The sequence below is a fragment of the Falco cherrug genome, chromosome 5 (genome assembly GCF_023634085.1).
Source record: "Falco cherrug isolate bFalChe1 chromosome 5, bFalChe1.pri, whole genome shotgun sequence".
Taxonomy (NCBI): domain Eukaryota; kingdom Metazoa; phylum Chordata; class Aves; order Falconiformes; family Falconidae; genus Falco; species Falco cherrug.
The window spans coordinates 20,004,128-20,029,700 of record NC_073701.1 but is presented as its reverse complement, the minus strand read 5'-3'; the positions used below and the strand labels follow the sequence as shown (position 1 = coordinate 20,029,700).

The window sequence follows — 25,573 nt, the reverse complement described above, 5'->3', positions numbered from 1 at the left end:
TATCCAAGGAAATTTTGTTATGAAATGCATATAATTTGTTGACCAACAGTGGGGGCTTCAAGAGATTGCAAGCGAGCCATATACCATACTCATCACGACATCAAGTAAGTTTTCTTGTTCTTGTTGCAATTATTTTTAATTAGGTAGCCACATGGGTTTCGATCAGCAAGAAGATGATAATAGTCATGTAAGGCAAGCAATTACTAAGTTTCCTGGGGATGGTCCAACCACAGGGAATATTCCTAATTTAAAGAAGCTATAACTTCCAGTATTTTTTTTTTCTCAAGCCTTTCTAACTTTGGTTATCAAATGCAAAAATAAATTGTATTCCCTATTGTTCTTGTTCAGTGACTGTACCTAATCCTGGAATTACTGGCATCTGTATATAATTTCAATGGTAAATTACAGCTGGGATTTGCTAACCCCAAAGTGTGAATAAGTATTTCTAAATTATTAGAAACTTATTGGCACTTTATAGTTAATTTATTGTGATTATCTTAGTCTTCATTCTCTTTTGATAGCTTGTTTAAAATGTGTGTTATTTTCTTAGCACCAGAGCTGATTGCTTTCCCAACAGAAGAATATTTTTTCTGGTGAAAATTAGATTTCAGCTAACCTCATTTTATGTTAATTGCCTTCTCTCATTGACAACTTTCTCTCCTTCTCCCCACCCCACCCCTCCAACCCCACCTAGCCCCGGTATTAACAGAGGAATGATGGAAACCTGGAATAGCAATTTTTCATTGACATTTCCATGGGAAAGATGCCATTTCCTGACCCACTACAAAATGACTTAAATTTCAAAACTCTTTTAACTAATAATTTGTCAAAAAGGTAATAAATAATATAAATATATTAATGGCTAAAATTTATTATCTCCTTTTAGATATCTTCTGTCCAGTTCTTTAATAATGCATTCTGTGACTGCCTGACAAGAGACTAAGCACAAGAAATACAAGAGCATATCCAGGAGCAAAATTTGTGCTCTTTTTCCATTAATGTAGAATAAATTTGTATACACCTGTTAAAAGCTATTCTCCTTGAAAACAATAATGAATAATGTCTTTGCCATTTGGAGGATGGCATAAAGAGGTTAGAAATTTACTTTATTTCTCAAAACAGATGGCTTTCAGGGCTTGTGCCTATGACATGGCTATCCAAAGCCACAAAGCTTGTGACTATGACATCCAAAGGAAGGCAAAATTAGAGCTTGATTTAGACAAAGGCTAACATTTTAAATAGCAATTTAATATTTACACACAGCAGTGAATTTGGACTATGACTACCATATTGTATATTGTTCTGTTGGTTTGTTTAGTAGTAATTATAGGATGGCTTTGTTCACCATTGGAGACACATCTTTTCATAATTCTATGCTGCTAACTGGGAGCACGATGAAAAAACTCGGCCATAGGACAGATGAACGAGACTTTCATTGGCTTAATTAAGAATATCATGTGCTTAATTGAGAAATCCTAATTAAATTCATGAAAACTTTTCCAAATCACCTTTCCCCTTGGAGATACCTGAATTCTGGAAGTTTGGAAAGCTTCTGAAACTTCTCAACATATGATATTTCATAAGTGTGAACTAGAATCTGAGGAACAAGTTAGAAGAAATAGAAACTATTTTTAGAAGCTGATCCTTATTGTATCTTTATACATAAAGGATATATGATTCTTTATGTGTAGACATGGTGTTTATGGAAAAGGTTTACTGGTGGATTTGGCACTGTTAGGTTTTTAGCTGGACTCAATCTTAAAGGTCTTTTCCAACCTAAACAATTCTATGATTCTATAAAGTCTTTCTGAAATCTGTAGGATGTTTCCATAAAACGCTGGGATGTTATACAGGCAATAGCTAGTACTACCTCCAGTGGTTTAAGATTATATTATACAAAGGCCAAAAACATTGTTTCTTCTTATGCTACTTATTTTACTCAGTATATATGTTCTCTTTTAATGACCTTTAACTTTTTATTGGTGTTTTTCAATAAATTATATTGCAAGACACAGCTTCAAATAGTCTTTGACTCCTAACTGAAAAATCTGTACACTATCCAGAGAGAGAAGCAGAAACAATGTTCTAAAAATGTGAAGTATCCTTATTATTTCACTAAATATATGTACATTTGGTTCACAGTTCCTCTTTCCCTCTGTTCAATTTTTTCCTACACTTCCTAATATTCTTTTGTAAGGCCACAATTATATGTAACACTTCAGAACATGTGTCACTTTAAGGACCCTAGTAACACTGGCTCTGCCCAGAAAAATCAGGTTTGCATGTGCTTAATTCTCATGTTAACTAAGTATTTTCTTATTATACGTGCATGTCTGGAAAACAAAGATTTATATAAATTCAGTAGGCCTGAAAACTTTGGTTAAGTCTTGATTTTAGCATAGATCTCTATCTACATTTTAATTGTATGTATTTTATTTTTCTAAAATATACCAGAAATAACTCTATCACTTTCCTAGCTCTAGTAATTTGTGCTTACTTGTTCATAATTTCAACATTTGTTCACTCTCTGGGAATAATCACAGACACCACAGTTTTACAAGATTTTTATAATTAAAAGTGTCCCTCCCTTCTATATTGTAAGCTTAAACATTAATGGTAAACTGTTTCAAAATCAACTTCTGGTTGTTTCTAGGAAGATTCCTTAGTGCCCTATGGAGTTCTTATGAATGGTGGGCATGGGAAAAAAGTTTAATTAAAATATCCTTTCTTAGTCTGAGATGAACCTCAGAATGGTCTTTAAGAACTTCCCAGAAATTAAATTTTCATAGTCAGCATTCAGCTGGAATTTCCCCTTAAAGGAACCATTAAAGGAACTAGTGAATTTAAAATGCCTATAAAGTGACAGTTTGTTACTTCTAGCAGGATAATTCCATTCTAATTTAGAAGAATACAATAGTCCAACTTCATCTTCTTAAGCAATAATAAAATTCTAAATCTATTCACTGCCCCCAAATGTGAATAACAAAAATGTTAATGAACGTTATGCTAATCAGTAAGTCAAACAAATAGCACCAACTGTGAAAGCAAGCCTTAATAATGTGAAAGATATGGTATAGCCAAGCCTGATTATATGGGTCATAAATTCATTAGTTTGTTCATCCTAAAAAAGCTGGAGTTTAAATCAGAAATATGGATAATGCAGACCATTAGTGTGGTCTGTTTTGTTTTGAGAAAGTGTAAACATCCTTGTTGCTTTATTTTCGCTGAGGGCCTAGTTTACGCTTACCAAAATTGTAGCTGGAACGAGTTTCCATCTGTAATCTACCAAGGCATATATATACACATATATGTGTGTGTATATCCATCCATACATCTATGTATATAAAGGTATATAAATATTTTTATCTTGATCCAGTCAAACATGCAATTCAGTAAGCCTGCAAAAGTTCCATACATATATTTGCAAGACAGGGAACCAAATATTGAAGGAATATGTTAAAAATTGTATGGTCTATAAGATTTTTGGTTTATGCTAAATTGGATTTTGGCCAGTACCTGAAAAAGTATCTGTTTTATATGAAGTATTAAGAAAAAAAAAAACGGAAATAGTGGCCACGTGTCTGGAAAGTTTATTTTCTTTCAAGTAACCAGGAACAATATCATCCCTCCCTCTTCTACTCATCATTACATTTTCAAAACTGGTTCTAAAAATAAGTAGTGTAAATGTCCAAAGTATTATAAAGTGAAGATACAGTTTTATGTTCCTGTTGTGTGTAAGCTCTTTATTATTACCATTAATGTGAATTTGTATGTGTCTATTTCAGTTATCAAATATGAAAAATAAATTATGCTACAATATTGTATTTAAATGGCAATATATTTCTATTATTTATTTTCAGTGAAAGATAACAGCAATTTTTACAAGTAGACATATATGATTTGGTACCGTAGTCTATATCAGCTTGATGAAGGCAAGATGCAGCACTTTTTTTTTTTTTTTTTTTATAGTACTTATTCTCCTAATGAATGTATTTACCCTGAATAAGGCAATTCTTCCTTTGTATCAAACATTTTCAGAATCATAATTCTTATCTTAATTCAGGGGGGAAAAATTTAGACACAGGATGAAAAACCCTTCCCTTTCTTTAAGGTTTCTGTGTTGCCTGATGAAATAATCTGTCAAGGATGTACGCTTCAAATATTGTCCTTAGAAACCTCTTCTTCATGAAAAGTGCAGGACAAATGGATGTGTTTGTTCACGTGTAATTATATTATGTGAAGGTTTGTCTGAAAGAGTAATTGACTTCATATCTTCAGTTGATTTATCGTAACTTTGAATATTCATTTGCAGTTGTAGCCCAAGAGTAGAAATTCATATGCAACAAGTAACTGTACCTGTGACCATGTATGTAGGATGCAGGAATGTTTTGTTTTCCTTTTGTGCTGTTACGATCTAGCATCATAACAAAACTCAGTAATATTTCATGATGTGTTGTGATGTAAGAAGTATTTTTGTATCCTGAATGGATTTTAATATCTTTGGAAGAAAAGAGCTCTCAGGCTCTGACTCTCCTGTGTACACACACATTCTGTATGTTATCAGAATAAGATTGGAAAACATGTTCAGATCCTTCTGAATCTTTAATGAAGATGTGTTACTGACAACTAAAAAAAGAAATAGAGGCTCCATGGCACTATGATACCATCCTTCTCCATCCTGATTGGTATTTTAAATTACAAGTGGATCTGTTCTTTAAACACTTTTACACACGTTTTCTTCTTTTGAAGTAGGCTGACCATGACTTCATTTTCATTAATGTTGGCATTAAACACATGGCTAGTGGTTTTTTGTTGCTTTTTTCTTTTTTAATATTGAAAGGCAAATTTCACTCTGACAGTAAATTCCAGTTTGGTTGTTTAGTGAGGGTAAATTCTTCCACCAGCCAAGACAGAGCTTGTTGTGGGGAGTGTGTGTGGGGGTGTTGTTTGGAGTTTATTATTATTATTTTATCTTTTTCTTTGTTAGTGATACTTTGGTATTTTCTGAAAGTAGTGCTGCTTTGGAGCCTAGAACATCCTCTGTTCATTTTCACAGAGTTTTCTTTTTTGCTTTTGCATTTGCAAGAAATTAAAGACCTTGGATATCATCACAGCTGTAACTGGTCTCCAGGAATGTCTATATTTCAGTCCCTAAATGATGATAATTAAAAAGCATTGGCTGGGAACCTAGATGGGTGTGTCGTCCTCATCAGTATACTCCATCATGTGAATATTAAGATTCTATTCTATTTTTTATTTCGGGGGTGGTTGTTTTTTTTCCCCCCCCCCCCTTTTTTTTCACCTCCTGGGACTTCAGCTTAAGTTGATGAAGTGTAAATCCTATTTTGTGTTTTAAGGCACCAAGCCAGACAAATAATTTTAATAAGATGAACCAAGCCTGTAACAAAGGGAGATAAGGAAATAGGACAAAAAGAAGACCCTCAAGAAGTTCTATGCTTTCTCCTGATACTGGCATGAGCCATAGAGGTACTATTAGAGCACCATAAAGCCCGCTCTGAGGTAGAACTCATTCTGTCTTTTTAAATTAAAAATTTTTTACTCCATTTTTTTCTTACAGCAAAATTTTCTATTCTATTACTTTTATCTTTCCAAAGATTATGTACTGAAGAACAGAGTAAATGTATTAGCATATATTCTATGGACAAAGAAAGCCTATGTAACTGGGTTGAAAATCCATCTTTGAAAGAAGTTAATTTCTCTGGATGCTTAAAATTGCAGACAGGTGCTTATCGTAAAGGAAAGCAGCAGTATCTTTCTCATGAAAGTTAATGAGACTTAGATGACAGATGGCATCGTAGACATTTGTACATCTTGGCTGAATCTCCTTCAGAAAAGGTAGTAGTGAGGGGATCATCCCTGCCTTTACAGCCCCTCTTTAGCAAGCATAATTTTTAGCCTTGATTTCAGAAACTGTACTGCAAAAGCAGCCTGTGTGCTCTGCTCCATTAGTTTTATCCAATACCATCTATCAGCTAAAACAACATGGGCCACATCAGTTTCAGGTAGGGAGGGGAGGGAGAGAGAAATGGTGATTTGGAATGCAAATTGTAGCCTTGTTTTTATTAACTGAACCAAGCTCAGCACTGTAGGCTGGCTACACAGCAAAGGGCAGGAGAGAGTTTCCCCGAAAGGGCCATTCAGAGCAGCAGTCTGACCTAGTCACTAAATTGCTGCCTAGAGGAATCTTTGTCTCCCCCTCCCCAAACTTGCTGGAGGATTCCCAGGAGATTAATCTCCTTGGGATAAAGTTATTCTTTGTGAATATCTCATGACACATCAGTGATGAGAAGCAATCTTGCTGTTCATGACATAGGATGCTTCAAAGCTGTGTAAGACTCTGCACACCACCCCCTTGATTCACGACCCGCTGTCTGACTTGTTTGTGTGACAGCAGACATGTACAGTAACGTGCTGCGCCTGTGTTTTATGAATGTTCCAAATCTGGATTTAACAATATTTACTCGGGCACTGAGAAAGTCTGGGAATTTGATCTTGGCACTCACTTGGAGCCAAAAATATAGAGCAGCAAATGGGCATATGAGAGACCTGGCCGAAATTCACCCCTGTTATCCCAAATGTCACTCTGAACATTCTCAGAGACTTTTAGACTCCCAGTAGACTCAGACATGCCAGTGTATCTGAATGTAATGAGCTGGACCTGTCAGAAACAGGTCCCACTCAGTGTACTAATTCACCAACTTTACAAATGTGATTCTCTAAAAGATTTTTGTCTTTGTATTATAGATTTTTGTGATTTAAACAATTTACACCTACAGCAATATCTGTCTTAACAGCCTGTGTCCCATTACAGATACCTGTAAGCATGCTTCGGAATGCAAATTTTAACTACCATCATTCAGTAAATCATATTCACTAAGTAGGAAACAGCATCTAATTTCTTAATGCTCTAGCAAAACATCAGCTGTTCCGTAAAGTAATATAACAATGATATCCAGAGTATGGGTGTAGGCTTACCTTTTGTTTGCTCAAGCACCACAGTGCCTTTAAGCTGGCCTTCAACCCACAGTAATCTCTTCAAAGTTTTCCTTTGTACATTAAGCTTGAAATAAAGGTAATGATATATGGTAGTAGTTGCCAAATTCAGCTTGCTAAACCATACCTACTGTGACTAGTTAGTTAATAGCTTCCTGATCTTTCACTGTTTCTTGTTTCAAAGTATATTTCTTGCTTTGCAGGTAACTATTCTGTCCCTTTTGAGACTGAATTATCTTTTTCCTTATCAATTGTGTCGGCTATACATGAAACTTGTTTGGGTTAAGATTTCATTGTGAATTTGAAATGGCCCAGATTCATTTAGGAGATTGTCTTAAAATATCTCTGACAGACTTGGGCAAATTTTGATTATGCTTCAGAGCCAGCTGCTGACTACAGGGTGAAATCAAAGACACCTCACAATTCACAGTTTTGTTTGGCTTTAGGCTTAAATCCAGTGCACGGATGGGAAGGGCTGAACTCTCCAAGATTTGCTCATCTCTTATAGACCTGCACAATACTTGTATACAGTTACTTTTAGCAATACCACTGAAAATGTTACTTTCCTCCTACATGAGGCCCTGTTTAAAATAGTAAGTTCTACTGTAATTATTGTGGTATTGTTGTATTACTAAAATATTCCAATCAAATATGAATGGCATTGCAGTAAGTCCTCTAGGAGGAATACAGAATCATGCTACCATCATAAAGACATCATGGTCTAAAGCAACTAAATGCAGGTAAAAGGAAAAAGAGGAATTAAAATGCCTTTTTGTTGCATTGTAGGCCCAGATATTCTTCATGGAGTCAGACTTTGTTGAGCAACTTCACAGTTGTTTCACTTTGCCTAAGAGCAACCTAAATTTGATTCATTGTATGGCTGTGTAAAGCAGATTTCATTTAAGAATAAATTGTATATAATTTATTCTTTGACTCAAAATATAACTTCTTTTTTTTTTTTAATCTTAGGTAATAGATAAAACATTATTTTTTCCATGATATACATAATTTTCACTTTCTAAAAAGATACAGTACGTGAAAAATTCCACAAGCTCTAGTAGCATGGATGTTCTTGTGTCTTGCACCAGCAGTTATGTTCAAAAAGTATGAAAGTTCAAGAAGTGCTTTGTTTTCTTTTCAGAATCTGTTTTTTTCTCAGAAAGAATTTTTTGTAAAATCTGAGAGGCAAAAGTAAGGTGTTTTTTTTACATTTTTAGACACACAGGTTCTTGACAAGTTTCATTGCTATATTTTAGTTAATACAAAGTTTCATTATGAGCTAGAGGAAAATAAAATGTAAAGATGAATTCTTAATCTGGAATAGATCTGTAGCCAGTGCCCAGCTTGGGTACTTGATCTGGATGCTGAAGCTATAGAGCTAAGAAACTGAAATATCTTCATGTACTTGCACTATCATTATGGAAAGGAGAGGAAATTCATGGAGTACCACGTCCTCTAGTTTCAGCCTTCTGACATTTGCTGCATTCCCCTTGTGCGGATCTTCTGTGCATTTGCCCAGCATTGAGTTAGATCTGGTGGTTCAAAATATACAAGTCTAGCTTTTTTTTATTTTGTACATGGTTTTGAAAATGTACATAACTTCTCAAACAGATTGCATTACACCAGGATTTCATTTGAAGTAGTGATTTTTAAATGCTGCTGTGATTGGGATTTATATAGCAGTGATAACTTAAACTTACAGTCCCTCTCAGTCTGAAGGTTCTCAACATATTTTACAAACTCAGACTATAAATGGAGAAAACAGGAGTGAAAAAACAGTTAGGAAGAATACCATACCAATGCAGATATTAGTTATACAGCATTTAACTGCTGTGACATGAGAATTTTTACTTCATAACCAATCAAAAAGACTTAGAAGAGGTTTTAAAACAGCAAATGGTCAGACATTGACTACAGCTTTATTTCTTTCTTTGTTCAGAAATGGAAAATCACCCAAATCCTGTGCTCTGGAGAACCAGCTACCAGTGAGATAAAACCATCTACCCAGAAGACTCTCTGTGTGTGCAACTGAAACAAAGATCAAACTAAGTAGTGCCAGTTATTTATGTCTTACTGAGAACTTCTGTAAGGTGATGAACTTATAATAAAGCAAGCTTAAGGATATCTAAGTAATTTTCAGATTTTTAGGTAAGGTTAGAATATCCCCTAAATTTGTTTCAAAAATGATTATTCAAGCAGTGCTAATTAACGAAACATGATCCTGAGAGAAAGAACCTCAGTCCATGGTGCATCTTTGTTATTCCCATATTTTACAGAAGCTTTTTCTTAATTGAGACAAAGGCTTTTCTCCCCCTTAATCCTGAAGCAAAAAATTACCTTTGTTGGCCTTTTCCACCATCCCTGAAACTTCGGATTTCGCTCTTTTTTACTTAAGAAAACAGTGGTCAAGACCTCTTAAAAAAACTGGCCCACCACAACTACTAACAACAGTACTGGTAGATGCCCCTCTGTTCATTTGGTTAAATTAAGACTGTAAATAATGAAAGCCAAGCTGTTTAAGTTACTGCCTCTCTTGTTGACACCTTTGTATGCCTTGAAGGAGGTTCTGCAGTTCAGCTGTTGGCTGCAGCAGCTGCCTTCAGTAAATGGCTCAAATTGTGTGAAGCGGCTCATCAACCTCCTCCTTGAGCAGAGGAAGAATCTAGTAGACACACACGTGACACCAACTTGTAAGGCCATTCTTTAAGCCTTCCTACAACTGTGTGGAGAGGCAGATATGTCTGAGAAGTGAAGGGATATGCAGACAGGGATGAGGTGTTGTGGAGACTAGACACAGCTCCAGCATCAGGCGTCCCATAGCTCCAGTATCAGGTCAAGATCTAAGAGGTTGCCCAGATTCGGACAGAAGGATCTTTCTCCACCCAAAGGCTGAATAGTTACATGTCACAGAATTTGCACTTCAGCAGATGAGAATAGAAAATAAAGAAGTCCTCATCTTTCACATTAGAATGAAAAAGCATGAACTCTGTCAGAACACATACCAACCAGACATTATGAGTCTCATTCGTCTGTGCCTGTCACTGCTGTGTCATCTAGGCATTTTCATTCATTCTGAGCACTTGTTATTTTAATCTTAAAATGTCTCTGTGTGCAATTCAGTTGAGATGTTCCTGTTTTCAATAATACATTTTTCATAATGCTTTCCTTCCTCCTTCAGACCTCTCTGAAATCAAGCACCGCAGTCCACTGACATGTTGACAGTTTTGGATGGATTAATGGAAAAGGAGCTGGAAGTGGCTAACAAAGATTTATTTATTATTATTAAACTGACTGTTTATCCAAGTTGCTCTTCTGAAAAGAAATTTAAGAGAAGGAACTGAAAAAAATGTTTGAAATGTAAGATTTAGAATATATTCTGTTCCTCAAACTACAATTAATAATTTTAAAAATCAAGGCTGTCTTGAAGTGGAAATTCTTGCTCTAAACTGTAAGTAGGACTGCCTTACTGATATTGTTTAATATGCTGAAAGGAAGTGAAAAGGGATGTTTCCAGCACTGGGAAAAACATACATCCAAGGTTAATCATTTAATGGATAGGGGCTAACTTTTATTTAGTTCCTTTTGCTTAAAAAGAAAATTAGGAATCATCTTGGTAATAAAACACAAAGATGTAAGTTGTAAACATATCTGCTGAATATTTTCTTATATACTTCTTCTGGTAAAATGCTAAAACGCATAAGTCTAAGTGATCCAAGCACAGAAGTGACACCTAACCTTTTTGAAGCAAAATACTGTGGAACGTGTTAAGTTAGCATATCATATAAGGCTTGCACTCCCTTCATTTGCATGCACTCCTATTTCACAACCATATTTCCTTTAACACTTCAACCTTCCCTGTACATTCTGTATTTGGCTTTGCACTTGCCTGGTCTGTGGTAATAACCCCAGGCAAAGAGCTCAACGGCGGCCGGCTGCCAGCAGCAGAGGCCTGGCGCTGACTAGGCAAGGATTTGCGTGGCACATGCCAGCTCAAACATGGACACTTCCTTTTTCTGTTTTCCTGCCTTTAGAGGCCAGCCAACCAAAGATGAAATTTCTCCATTCCTGGAACATCTGGCTTAGACTCTCAATGCTCATAATTATCCTCCCATCCCCAGCTCTCTGCAGGTGCAGGGAAGTGCAGGGCAGGTTCTCTGAGAACACAGCTCTACAGTGGATAAGTTCGCTTGTAAATCTTTGGTAAATGCATGCTATATGATTTAACATACATTTATAGTTTTATAATTTATGCTAAGAAAGGTTGTCACTGATAAAATGCTGGTTGGAATAATATTGCACTATAATGTTATGAAACCTAGTGAAAAATCTTCAACTCTTAGTAAATGTAAGGCTTTGTTTTGCAATAAAAATCTGGATGTCAGCATCTTGCACTGCCATATCACTTATGCCTTTTACCATCTAACCCTGTATCACTCATTCCCTTTTCATCCCATCTCTCAACACAGGCTTTTGCTTCCCAGGCACTTACTTATCTTCATCCACTGCTCCTCCCTCGCCAGTCAACCACTTGCTGTCCTCATCTTGCATGGTAACCCCAGGAAAATCTTCCCATATGTTCCCTGGCAGCCAGATGCTGTTGTAGTCCACATTGGCTCTTAGATGGGCTCTGACCGATGAATGTCGTTGGAGCTGTGACCCGTTCCTTGTTCGGCTCAGCACGGCTTGCCTAAACAGATGGTGAGTAATGGCATGCAACGCCTACTTATCTTTCTGTGCCTCTCTCCATATGGTTCCTGTATTAGACCTGGAAACAAATTGAAGGAGTCAGTGTGACTAGGAAATGAATTTCATCAAGCTCCACAAAGTTGTTGTTAAAAATTCTTGTGTTCTTGTACTGCTATGAATGACTGTGTGAGTCAGTTCTAATTTGAGATGAGAATATGCAGCTCCTTTGATTTTATTGTGGTTAAACCCACCTGTACCACGCCTAAATCTTACTCTGTGGTGTGTGAACCTGCAAGCCACTTAAGCACACATGTGAGTTTCTCAGTTTCCCATTAAAATCATCTAATGACAGGTGTGAGATCTTGCAGCATTAATATCCGTACATGTATATTACATAATATCTGTAAATGTTTTGGTATTACATCGGAGTACACAGCTTTAGCACTGGATAATATCGCTTGCTCCTTTTGGTGGTGGTAAGAGAGGTAGAAGAGATAGTATTTAAACATATGAAATTAGCTGATGTTAAAATGGATGTGTTTAGATCATCTTAGTTTTAGTTATATCCTTTGCGCCTAAAAGGAATGATTAAAAATGCCAAGATTTCAGGATTTAGGATAACATCCTCAAAAGGAGCCTGTGAAAGCTCATGAGTCTGTCATTACAAGATACAGCTTTCAGTGAGACTTAACTCCAAAGGCCACAATTATTTTAGAGATATTTTTGATATATTTGTTTCTTCGTTGGTCACTTGGGACCAAATCACCAAGAGGGAGCTACAACATGAGGGATGCATAAAACCTGAGAGAGAGTGAGCAAGAAAGTATGATCCTGCAGCAGCCCAGTAAAGAAGGAATATACCTGGAAGTAGGGAAAGGGTGAAAACAAGTCTTGGCTTCTTGTACCTTTTTCAGGGTTGACTCACGGATTTTACATTGAAAAGTCACAGAACAAAAGATGTAATCCAATGTGTTTAGTTTGCCTTCTGGACCCCAGACCTCTCAAGCCTTCACATATCCTGCCTTAATCACTAGTCTGTAGTAAAAGCTGGGAAGAAGGCCATTCACCCCCTTCCCGCTCTGACGTGAAATGGGGCTAACTTACAAGAAATAATTAAGGATCCTTTGTTTTGGAAGACAGCATGATTAGCTATAAATCACTGACACATATACCACATACTACTGAAAAAAAAATGTTACCTTAATCATTGATGTGTGACTAGAAGTTGTTTTCTCACTCAAGAGAAAATAATAGAGATTTCCCCCTCTTGAGAAGAGGCTCACACAACCCTGAACCATGTACAGCTCTTGAGCAGGTCAACGATGGTTTCTGGGGGCATCTTGGTTGTGTGATTAGCCCTGGTGCTGTGAGTCGGTGCAATGGGGTTTGGGGTAACCTGAATGTCTGTTTGTGGGATGGTCTGGCAGCCCAGGCTATTGAAGGTGATATTACATTGATTTAGGACCCAACTGCATGGCTAATGCAGTCTGACCCAGTAATGGGCTGGTGGAATTCCTAAAGAGCTACAGTCAGCTCCTGCTGAGAGCCCCTGCTTCCCTCTGCTTCCCAGCCTACAGGGCATGGATGTATATTGTGGCTTCCAGCCATATGAAGGTTTGGGTGTGCAGCTCACACAGGCGAAGGAGCTGGTAAACATAAAAAGTAGGGCTACTCATGAGAGAGACCCATCCCTGCCGCAGTGGTTGCTTTACATATTTTAAATACATTTTATCTTATATTCAACATTTACATTATACATCTTATATAAAACAGCCTCTGGAACAGGGGCTGTGATCTAGGTATCTCTGCCCCTCAGTGAATGCACCTGCCACAAGGCCGCAGAATCATACTTATTGCTTCTCTCTTTTTACCAGATATTTCTTTATGCAAAGTGAAACAGATTCATCAACAAATTTTGCAAGATTAACAAAATATTCCATAGCCAGGAATGTAAGGCACTCTGTTGAAGAATGAGAAGAATTTGCTACCCAGCACTCCACGTTTTGTGACTAGTGATTTTGGGAACCCACTACATGTGCCTACCACATGTCTCTGGGTTACAGTTCCTGAGGTGATACAGGCAGAGGAACTGTGCTTGTGGATCCTATCAGGCCTGAATTAGACATGGAGAATTCAGCTCTGCGGACAGGACAAGTCTCGTAGACATGCCCAGAAGTGAAACATTAGGCACTTGGTTTAACATTAGAAGCAGAGGACTGTAGGGGTAGCTGAAGAATTTTTGGAAGCAGGCACCTTAGGATGACAATGTCTTTGAAAATCCCACTAAATACTTGCTCACATCTTCAGATACCTATCTAATTGTGACAATTTGATTCCCAATCAATTTAAGTACTTGTGGTCCTTTCATGCATTTTTTTCTGCTCTAAAAACAGCTTCCTATTGTGACTCGGAGGAAGACCGATTAGTAAGTCATTAATGAGACTGTAACTTATATTGTGTGCATTACATATTAAAATTTTTTTTCAATGAAATGAGTTACTTTTGGGGCTAATATTAGTAAGACAAGTATTCATTCTTAGCATCCCTTTATTCTGAGACATTCGGTCATTTTGCTTGGAAATACATTAGCTAAAACTGACTTTCAGCCTACATTTCTATTTCTCAGCTATTTAAGCAGAAACACATTTTGTTTGTCTTACTAGGAAAAGACGCTTTGAAAAGATCTATCCCATTTCCTAGGGTGCCTTGTTAAGAAGTTGTATACGCACTTATAAATAAATAATAATAAAAAAAAACCACAAACAAAAAAAACGAAAAAAAGCATAAATCCTGGTATATATATGGAGCTACTTAAAAATAATAGTTGTTTTGGTAGTGTGAGCTCTGGGACATGAGATAAAATGGAACTGGCTCCACAGATGGTATGCATGTTAGTAAATATCATGATTTTTCAGCATTATCTTCCAGGGCTGCCACAAAACAGGTTATGTTAAAGAGGCAAGCTGATCATCAGCACTGAAATTCCTGTTTGATGAACTTGTGACCTTCTTGTGCCTTACAAGTATTTTTAAGCATTAGAAAAAACACATAGATGAAAATAAAGACCAAGAGAAAATTTGGTCTTTAGAGGCCAAGTAGCTGGATAGCACAGTGAAATGAAAGCCTATGGGAAGTAGGGCCACATCCTACAAACATTTATTAAATTTATTGAGTGAGCAGTTTGTTAACATAAATCATGCATACCTAGGAGTACCTGCACGTTCATTCAGGAAAAAAAGAATAGTGGAAGAGTTAACCTTAACCTACCTACCAGAAAATTAAATACCATTTGAAGCATAAAATAAACAGATGGTCCTATTCAGATTTGAACCAAACAGCCAGTGTACTTGTAATTATTACTTATGAAAGCAGTTGAGTATTTGCCTTCAAACTGTAATGTACAGCATTTCTTTAGTTATTTTTTCCTGAACCTATATGAGAGAAAGACAAATTTATGGCATAATTGTCTCATGTTAGCAAAAACTAGCAAACCAAATTCCGGGGACAATCATTCAATTGTTCTAATATTATTAATTCAGATTACAATTTAAAAAAAAAAAAAAAAAAGTGCTTGTGATCACATCATTATATTTCTTTCAAAGATAACAAAACACTGCTAAAGAACTTGTGTTCTACCTACCAAAATAGGCAATATTTGCAGCTGCGTTAGAGAGCCAGGAGCCAGCCTGTGTGGATGCGGCTCAGTGTGTGCCAGTGGGAATGGACCTCTTTCTGCCAGGCTCTGGGGGGAGACGCAGGCTGCACTCAGGGCCCTCACAAGGAAGCTGAGCTTTTTTCACAGAAATGCAGAATGGTTGGGGTTGGAAGGGAGCTCTGGAGATCCACTGGAGATCCCCCTGCTAGAGCAGGTTCATGTAGAGCAGGTTGCACAGCTACATCCAGGCAGGTTGTGAATGTCTCCAGAGAAGGAGCCTCCACAGCCTCTCTGGGCAGCCTGTCCCAGCGCTCTGTCACCTCAAAGTAAAGAAGTTTTTCCCTATATTGAGATGGAACTTCTCATGTGGCAGTTTGTGCCCATTGCCCCTTGTCCTGTCACACCTTGGCACCTCTGAGAAGAGCCTGGCCCCATCCTCTGGACACTCGCCCTCGAGATATCTGTAGGCACTGGTAAGGTCCCCTCTCAGCCTTCCCTTCTCCTGGCTACACAGGCCCAGCTCTCTCAGCCGTTCCTCAGCAGGGAGCTGCTCCAGTCCCCTCATCATCCTGGTAGCCCTCCGCTGGGCCCTGCCCAGTCGTTCCCCGTCTCTCTTGAACTGGGGAGCCCAGAACTGGACACAGCACTCCAGATGTGGCCTCACCAGGGCAGAGTGGAGGGTGAGGATCTCCTCCCTTGACCTGCTGGCCACGCTTCTCCTAATGCACCCGGGGATCCCATTGGCATTTGTGGCCATACAGGCACACAGCTGGCTCGAGGGGAACTTGCTGTCCTCCCCAACTCCCAGGGCCTTCTCCTCAGAGCTGCCTCCCAGCAGGGCAGCCCCCAGCATGTACGGGGGCCAGGGGCTGTTCCTCCCCAGATGCAGGACCCTACACTTGCCTTCATTCAACTTCCATTAGGTTCCCCTTCACCCAGCTCTCCAGCCTGTCCAGGTCTCGCTGAATGGCAGCACAGCCTGCTGGGGTATCAGCCACTCCTTTGAAGGATTTCTGCCTGCCTTGGTATATCTCATTTTCTTATAGCTCTGCTTGCTCTATGACTTGTTTGTATATGGAAGGTAAACATGCCCTGTTCCAGAAGAGTATGTTTACAAGGTATTGTTTATATACATAGGCATAAGCACAGGTGATCAATGTTCTGTAGACCAGCATCATGTTCAACATTACAGTAAAAACCTACGCAAAATGTGAACTCTCAGTTGTGATAAAATGTTATAACTCTTTGAAAACTAGTTTCCTTTCATGGCCATCATTGAATACACTGGATTTTTAATAGCTGTATAAAATTACACCCATGATGAACAATCTTTGACAGCCCTGCAGTTAAAACTAGGTGGAGGTTTGTATTTAAAACAGGGAAGAAACCCCTGAATACATCACCTCAACCTTGTAAGCAGCTCCCTGGGGCCAGGATGCATTACCTTCACTGGTAATATTCCATACATGTGTATTGACAAAAGATATATGGACAAAAAGTATTAGACAAAAAGTACAAAAGATACTTTACAAAAGGCTCCAGTCACACCCTTTCCTTCCCAAAATCAGAATTTTACTCTTTCATTATAGCATGACCATTCTTGTAAGCTAAAAGTAATCAATTCATTTCTGAATAATACTTATTTTGAAATATAAAGTCTGTGCTTTCTTAAATGTCTCTAATGAAACTATAATAGACTTTCAGAGACTGAAAAGTTCACTTCTGTACTTCAGCAAAATCTGAATCACAGCCCAGTCTTTACAATGCATGAATATTGTAGTTTTTTTCCTAATACAGTAATCCTAATTCTTTCTACACACACTACGAAAGGCAATGGAAATTTTCATAAATGAATAAATTTGATTAAGGTACTTGTCATCAAATAGATGCTCTCCACAATATAGGACTTCATTTTTGTTCATTAGATAGCTCAGTCATCCCATTATGAAGAAGACTTTGAAAATGGGAATTAAATGGAGCAGATGTAGTGTGGGTGTTGTGAGTATGCTTGCACTCAAACCCAATTTAACATTATTTACTATTTCCCTGCTGAAAAATGTTATAAAAATTAATCTAATTCACATGGTAAATATGTTTCAATGCCACATTCACTTTCAAAGTCATTGAGACAACTCACATGATAAAATCTTTTACTGTGTAATAATCTGGATACTTACAGAATTACATGACAAATTTATAATTTTCAAAACTTTAAACTGAATTTCATGTGATATTCTTTGTGAAATCCTACTGAAGTTAGAAAAATGTTCATGTTTAAGCATATTTTTAAGTGCTTCAGTAGAGAGACATCTATAAATTTTTCATGCAACCTACTGGTCATCACCTAAACTTCTGAGGATTTAGATGACTTAAACAGAGGTGGTGTGAATTATTCATTAATTGTAAAATAATTTGAGGTTCTATATATAGAAAAGTGTCAATAGAGTCCAGAACATTACCATCATGTACAGGTTTTAATCACAGTGTTTTTCAGAAATTAGGCAAACTTAACTTTATTCAGTAAACTAATATTCAGTGCAATTATAACAATTCATATAGAATTATTCATATAGAATTATCCATACACATTGTGCAAGGTCATAAGAACGTGAGAAAAGATAAATTACAAGGAATAAAGAAGAGAGAAAAATTATCAAAATGTGTGAATAATCACCTCAAGTATAGACCAAGAGCGATACAGATAAAACTAGATGAACAAGTCATGGAGACCATCTCTATTTTGCCTTCTTCCCATGTTACTCTCCAGTGTGACATGGTGTGGAATTTGCGTGGTTTTCTCTATCGATTCTTCAGCCCCAGAAGAGCCTCTTCTTACTTCAGCTTAATTGCAGCATTTCTGCACTATTTGGGACTTTCATTTTGTTGTAACTCTTTGAGAGGACAGGCCATGTAACATGTTAAGGGATACAGCCCTGTATACATATATTTATTGTGGTTTCCCAGACCAGCTGTGGCCCACTTACTGTGACCGCAAACCAGCAGTGGTATGACAAAAGGCCGTAGGGAAGTGTGCACAAACCAAACACAAGGATGGCTCTCTGATCTGTATAGCTGGGCTAAGCAGTTCCGTTATTAAATCTTTCCTCCTTTCCTTAATGGTCAGGGAAACCATTGTTTCCCTATTTACATGAAGAATCATGTGTTCTGCACGGATGCTTCATGGTAAGTCCCTTGAGCGGATTAGATAGGAGTACGACCTGCTGGACATGGTAATGAATAAAAGGCATTTAATCTTGTCCACTAATTTACCATTTAACTTTGGAGAAAAGATAGGTAGCTTTATCAAGAAATGACAGCAGAGCCCATGATTACTAAGGATGAACTGATTTTGAGACAGACAATTAGGTCTTGGGGAACAGTCAACTATCCAAAATCTCCTTCCTTCTCCTGCTCTTTGCTGTCCAGAGTAAATCTGGATTTTCAGGTAAATCCATTTTGACTTTCTTACCTAATTGGATGCTTACCTTTATTTTCTTCCAGATCTTTCTTTGATGGTAACCATGACACTTCCCAGGTTTGTCTCCTCTGAAGTCTCTAAGAAATCTCGACCATTACCATGGAAGATTGCCCTCCAAATGGAAACCAGAAGGGAATTGCTAGGTTTTCACTACAGCATAATCTTCTGCAAGTGACGGTTTCTTTGGTGAGTGGCTGATACTGCTCCAGCACACTTGTAAAATGACCTTACCGTATGTAATGGTTCCCAGCTTCTTTGGGTTATTACAAATGTCTGTTCATCAAAAGGAGCCTGATGCTGCAAGTGCTGAAAAGCCTACATCCCTGGAATTTCAGTGAAGTTTCGCTTATTGCAGGAATAGAGCCCACCTTCCCAAGATTTCTCTTTACTAGAGAAGGAACACAGGATTTTCAGATGACTGTAACTGTTTAAGAGGTACCTATCACCTGTAGACAGCCCAGTCTGGTGCAATTATATCCTGAAGAATGAACTAACACCAACACGCTCCCCCCTTTCTTTTTGTGTGTCTCTGCATGGGAAGTCTCCTAAATGGTCAGCATTTCTCACCTTCTGTGAAACTCTCTGTTTGGCTCATCACCTACCACCTTCTCCCACCTTGTACTGGTTTTGACGGAGATGCCAAAATTACATAACTGCTGCCTTTTTGTTAAAGATCTTCACAACTTAAATGCTTAAAACACCCTTAGATAATCCATAGATGAAGAAGATACAATTGCGTTTTTTAATTCAGAAACATGAAGAAGTAATTTTATCTGCTCACACATGGTAGAGAACACAGCGAAGTTCAGCTTTCAGTACTGCTCAATATACAGCCTCAGTACTCAGAAGAAAGAATTGGCAGGAGTCTGAGTTGTGCTTCTAGGAAATCTAGAGATTATCAAGTTTGTGCTAGCTGCCAAAGTTGGCTTTGTGAGCCTTGGCTTTCATCATGTTATCTAAAAGGTCACTGATGTGAGAATCAAGATATCAGGAAAAAACAATCAAAACTTGACTTTCTTTTGTATATTTCAGAGCAGAAAGCAGCAGATGGCTTGACGAGGTCTAGCTCATTTCATGTGAGGCCAGAAAGATGCTGTCTCCGGCTTACAGTTGCCAGCTTCAGCCCTCGACGTCAGTGAAGTCTAACACCCATAAACTCAGCTTTGCCAGCTGGGCTCACGGTAACCTCAGAGATCCAGGCAAGGAGAGCTCAGAAATCGTTATCGATCACTTAATAAGTTTGAAACACTGTTGAAAAAAACCCTTCACTATTAGGCTCAAGCCATTATTATAACAGCTGTTACAGAGAATATAAATTTCCTTACATTAACCTATATCTGTCCAACCAAAAAAAATGCTGTTGCTTTAATATAAAGTGAGTAATTCCTGTTTCATCTTAAGAAATTAAGATTATACACCATTATCTGCTTTGATCTATGTAAGTAATATACATTTAAAGAGAGTGTGCGGCAAAAAATAAAGGTAGGGAGTATTCATTCCTCTAGTTCTGCTTTTTTTTATATATTTATTTTTATGACTGTACTTAAAGTATCAACATTTCTGTTATCAATAAATCTAATTGTAAACTAACAAAGCGGAGATAAATTAAGATGTACGTGAATGGTACTTGGTAGCAAGGATTAGGTCAAAGGTCTGATCGATCTGAATTGCAACTGTTGCATGTGTTGTCATCCAGTATTGCAGTATAAATTTATTTGCACTCTGTTTGGGTGCCTTTAGACTTGAAATCACCCAAGAGATGCACCTTATTTACAAAAAGCTGGAAAGGAGTTAGGAGTCGTATGGTGATGTCTATCTGGGCCCTGATTCTGCCTCTGTGATGTTGATGCTTGGGGTAGGTGGAACCCAGCTATGTTTTTCTAGGTGTGTATGGCAACCTGCTGATTGCTGTCTCACCAGCATAAACTGTAAACCTTTCCAGCTGTTCTTAATCCGGACCCTTAACCTTTAAAAAACCCAGAGGCTTTCCATTCCTCAGAGCCAAACTTTGCTAACAATATCTAAGTTGTTTTCAAACTAAGCTTCAAACATAAAAATGACTAATAAATCCATATTCCATAATAGTTAGGCTGGAAAACTATAATTTAAAAACATACTCAGTTTTTATGACCCATTTCTAGTAAAAATCCAAAACATGCTTCACTAATGCACCATCTCAGATACTTAGATCCTGGATGATAGACGTGATACTCAGATAGATAGACCAATAAATACATAAAAACTATAAATCTGTCTCAAAGTAGTGATTTGTGGATGTGTGAGGGGGAAGAGGGCTGGGAAATTCTGTTTTCTAATCTGTTCATTTCCTGACTTTTAATGTTCTGTAACTTCACAGATGATGATTGTATTTTTCTGTGATTTGCATGATTATGTGTGCTAAATATGTTACTCCGTGCCCTTTGGTGGGACCTGGGGCTTTAAGAATAAGTCTTACAGGGCTTTCCGTCTGCAACTGATTCCACTCGTGCACGAGCAAATTTCGGCAGCCTAGGTGTCAGGGTCGGGGCCGCATCCCCCTCACCGCTGCCGGTCCCAGTGGGAGCAGCCCTGCGGGGGGAGGCAGGTTGGGAGGAGGGAAACAGCGGACTTCGGGTGGAGCCGCAGCCTAGAAATTCACAGCGCTTCAGAGCACCGTAGCCCGCTGGCTTAGGGATTCCAGTTGGGGCTTCCCATTAAACCAACAGCAAAAATAGTAATAATCATTCATAAACATCCATCTTTCTGACTTTTTTACGGCCTCGTAATTGCCCCCTCCCTGACAGGCGGATTTATGCCTTGGCCGCCAGCGCCCGGTGGCAGAGAGCTGCGCCGCCCGGGTGGCACCGCCGGCTCCGGCGGGGGGACACGGGGCGCGCCCCGGCGACCCCCCGGTGGGGAGCGCGGAGTCTCCCCCGCGCCGGGGGCGGGCAGCCCTTCCCCAGGAGCCGGTCTGGCCCTTCTGAAGGTGGCAAGCCCCCCCCTTCCCCGGCTGCCTCCCGCTTGGTTATCGCCTCCAGCCCTCCGCGCTGCCCCGTGTCTGTTCGTGGTGCTGTCGGGGTTTGCTCCTGGGCTTTCGGCAGCCTGCTCTCCCGGCTGGGGGCGGGGGGCGCTCAGCACTCGGTTTTTCCGGGCAAAATTGAAGGACTATCCCAGCAGCGTTCAGGAGGGGAACGCTTCCCTTTTCTCTCTTCCCCTCTTCCCAAGCAGCCTCCCTCCTCCAAGTCCCTCCCGCGGATCTCTCCCTCGCCCTCCCGGCAGGACTTCGCAACTTCTGCCCCGGGCTCCGCTGGCCTTTTATTTGCGATTTTTCTGGGACCTCTCTTTTTCTTTTTTCTTTTTTTTTTTTTTGGGGGGGGGTGGGGGTGGGGTGGGTGTCATTTCTCCTTCCCCGCTGTCCGCAGCGGCCGGGAGGCTCCTTCCACGGGGCACGGCCGGGACCCCCCAGGGCCGAGGCAGCCGCGGGCCGGGCACGGACCCTCCGGCGGGCAGCGCCACCGCCCCCCCGCTCCCCCCCCGCCTCTCCGCCGGGAGCAGTGAGGGAACTGATGGCCTAGAAAATAAGCAGCGCTTCTGAGGTGGTACAGCTGCCGCTCCCGCGCTGCCGGTCGTTCGTCGTCCCCCCCCCACCCCCGCCGCCTTTCCTACACCGTTTAGGACTTCTCAGCGTCTGTCCCTCTCTTGCACTTTTTTTTTTAAAAAATTAATTTGCTGCCCCCCCCCCGCAGTCCGAGGTGGTCGCGGAGGAGGCGAGGCGCTCCCAGCCCTTCATGCGCGGTGCTGGGCTCCCGGGGAGGAGGCGAGCGGGGGGCGAGCTCCGCAGGAAATGCTGGCGCTGCGGCGGGGAGCGCCCCCGGCCCCCCGCGCCCCGCCCGCCCGCCTCTGACCGCCGCCGCGGGGGTCGCTCCCGGCCCCTGCCCGCCCGGGAATAAGCCCCGGGGGCGGGGGGGCGCCGCGGGAGGTGCGCGGGGAGGCCCGTCGAGGCCATGGCCGGCGGCGGGGCGCGCAGCCCGGGCTGCAGCGGGCGCTCCTCGCCGGCGGGGCGGCAGCCCGGCACCCCGCGGGGCGGCGGCGGGGCGGCGGCGGAGGGGGGGCCGGCCTCCCGGGCTGCGCTGCCGCCGCTGCGAGAGACCTGGCGCCGCCGGAAACTTTCCTCGGCGCTGTGCGCCGGCTCCCTCTCCGTGCTGCTGGCCCTGGTGGTGAGGCTGGTGCGGGGGGAGCGCGGCCGGGAGCTGGCGGCGGAGGGCGGCGCGGGGCCGCGGGGCTGGGGCTGGCTGCCCCCCGGCGCCGTGCCCCTGGGTCTGGCCGGCGCCTTCTTCGGCGCGGGCCGGTACCTGCTGCGCGGCGGCGTGCGGCCGCGGACGGCGGCGCTGCTGCTGGCCGCCTGCTGCGGGGGGGAAGCGGTGGCGCAGACGGCGCTGGCGGCGGGGGAGGATCACTTGCTCTCCCTCGCCGCCACGGGGGTGGTGCTGAGCTGCCTGGCCGCCGTGACATGGCTGGTGCTGAAGCTGAGGCAGGGCGTCCTCATGCTCGCCGTGACTAGTGCGGCCAGGACCACGTCCCTCGTCGCCTTGGAGAGGGTCCCGGCGTCCTGGCGGCCCTACCTGGCCTACCTGCTGGGGCTGCTGGGCATCCTCCTGGCCGGCTACGCCGACCGGCTCTGGCCCCCGCGGCGGGCCGCCCCGCTGACGGAGCCTCCCGCCGCCCCCCCGGCCGCGGACGAAGCCCCGGTGCTCAGGCGGCGGCGGCGGTCCAGCTCCATGATCTCCCCCGAGATGTCGGGCGGCGGCGGCGGCAGCAGCAAGACCCACCGGCGGACCTCGCTGCCTTGCATCCCCCGGGAGCAGGTAGGGCAGGGGCTGGCAGGGGACGGGTCCCAAACTTTGCCGGTACCGGGAGGGGCTCCGGCCGGCGACGGAGGCGCGGAGAGCCGTGCGCTCCCGGCCGCGGCGGCCGAGCGCGGTGCGGGCTTTCCCCGGCGCGGAGGACCCCGGACGACCGCCCCGGGCCGGGGCAGGGCAGGGGCCGGGGGGCAGCGGGGCTTTCCGGACCCCGCCTGACAGGGAGAGAGCTCGGGGTTTGCTTTTCTTTTACAGCCATCACCGGCGCTCGCTTCCCTTAAGCCTGGCAGAAGGTCGAGGCGGACGGTGCTCGCCTGGCTCTCGGAGCTGGTGGGAAACTGCCCTCAGGTTTCCCAGCATCACTTACGAGCCTCGCTTTTTCAGACCTGTAGTTTCCTGGAACGGTAGCTTAGCCCTATTAAACTTGCTTTAAAGGGGTGCGTGTGTGTGAACCGAGCAGCTTGTCCTGGGTGGGAGAAGTCCCTTATCAGGGCGATAGCGTGTCCTCAGAGGCTGGCCCGCACGGCGCGGTGCTCATCTTTGCACTTTGCCTCCCCGAGGCTGCCCTGTGCTGCAATCAATAGCTGCCGCGGCTGTGGGAACCGGTGCGAGGCACACGCCATTTATCTCAACTTTGTTTCCTTTAAGAGGCCGTGATTTGAATGAACGAGTGAAACTTACTATGTTGCCAGCGATGCGTTCTTTTAAACGCACACCTCAAGGAAAAAGGAAAAAAAAGAAAGGAAAAAGAAACAACACACACCATTATCTTTACTGCACAGCTGTATAGAGCCCTGCTACAGATGCAAGGTCGGCTTAGTTCTGCGCTCAAAGCGTTTTCTCAATTTGTTGGAGATTTAAGATCGCCCCACAAAAGAATCATTCGATGGGTCGAGCGCTACTGGGCATATTGACAGTCAGTGCAACCCTTGCTGGCAAGGGATACCAGGGGGAAAATAAGTGGCAAACAGTCTTAAGCCTTCTTTTTCAATTAGTATTGAAAACTACTCTCTGCACTGTGGTCAGCTGAAGCGTATTGCTGTACGCCAAAGGTTTTCTTTCAGGTTGCTTGCTGGATAAGCAGTTAAGTATTTTCCAAGTAATGGAATCTAACCATATGGTGTGGGTGGCTAGTTTGTTTCTGGAAATGGTTTGATTACATCCCTTTGTGGTTGGTTGTGACATTTTCTAGAGGAGGGCCTGACAACCTTATGTACTTGAGGCTTACTTTACAACAAACGTACTTATTTATTTAACATTTTTGTTTAGATCAAATAAATATTTACCACGGTGTCCAGGCAAATACAGTGTGAAAAAGTAGAAAGCTGACCTGCTTCTGACTTTAATAGGGACTAAGAGAGGAAAGGGCATAAGAATAATTTGTAAATGCAGTATCTAAGGCAAGAAATTAAAACGGTTCAAACTTACTTGGTGACGCTAGGCATTTCTGGTGGTTTCGAACATTAATAATTTGTAAGATTTTAAACATATTTCCACTCATTGTCACACTTCAAATAAAACCAGCTTTTTAGTTAACATCTCTCAATGTGATCTTTCAGAGATAGGGTTTACTAGTTTGTGATCATGTCCTTCTCTTTTCTTGTGGTGGGAATTCACACCACCTATATATACTAGAATGTTAAACTGGCGATGGTTAACGAGGTAGATTTCTTTTCCCCTCCCAGTGGTGTGTTACCTGGGGACAGTGGTCAGCTTTGCCCCGAGCAGTTCCCGCTTCCTAGCTTCGGAGCTGGACTGAAGTTAGCTGGTGACTGTTCCGTTTAGCCGCTGCAGGATTTTGGCAAATTTCACTTTCTTTTGTTCTCACTCACTATTAATCAATAGCGAGATCTGTTATTGCTTGTGTCACTGCGTGATTAGAAATGGATGACTACTTTCGAG

General features: G+C 41.7%; 1 protein-coding gene across 1 annotated transcript in view; it reads left to right on the top strand.

Annotated features, from left to right (window-relative positions):
* Positions 1-22,220: 22,220 nt before the first annotated feature.
* The window catches only part of PDE3A (phosphodiesterase 3A), a 264,141-nt gene continuing 260,788 nt past the window's right edge, over positions 22,221-25,573 (top strand). Inside the window, exon 1 of the mRNA XM_055711753.1 lies at positions 22,221-23,677. Coding sequence (XP_055567728.1) covers positions 22,817-23,677 — 861 coding nt within the window. The 5' untranslated portion in view covers positions 22,221-22,816. The remainder of the gene's footprint in view (positions 23,678-25,573) is intronic.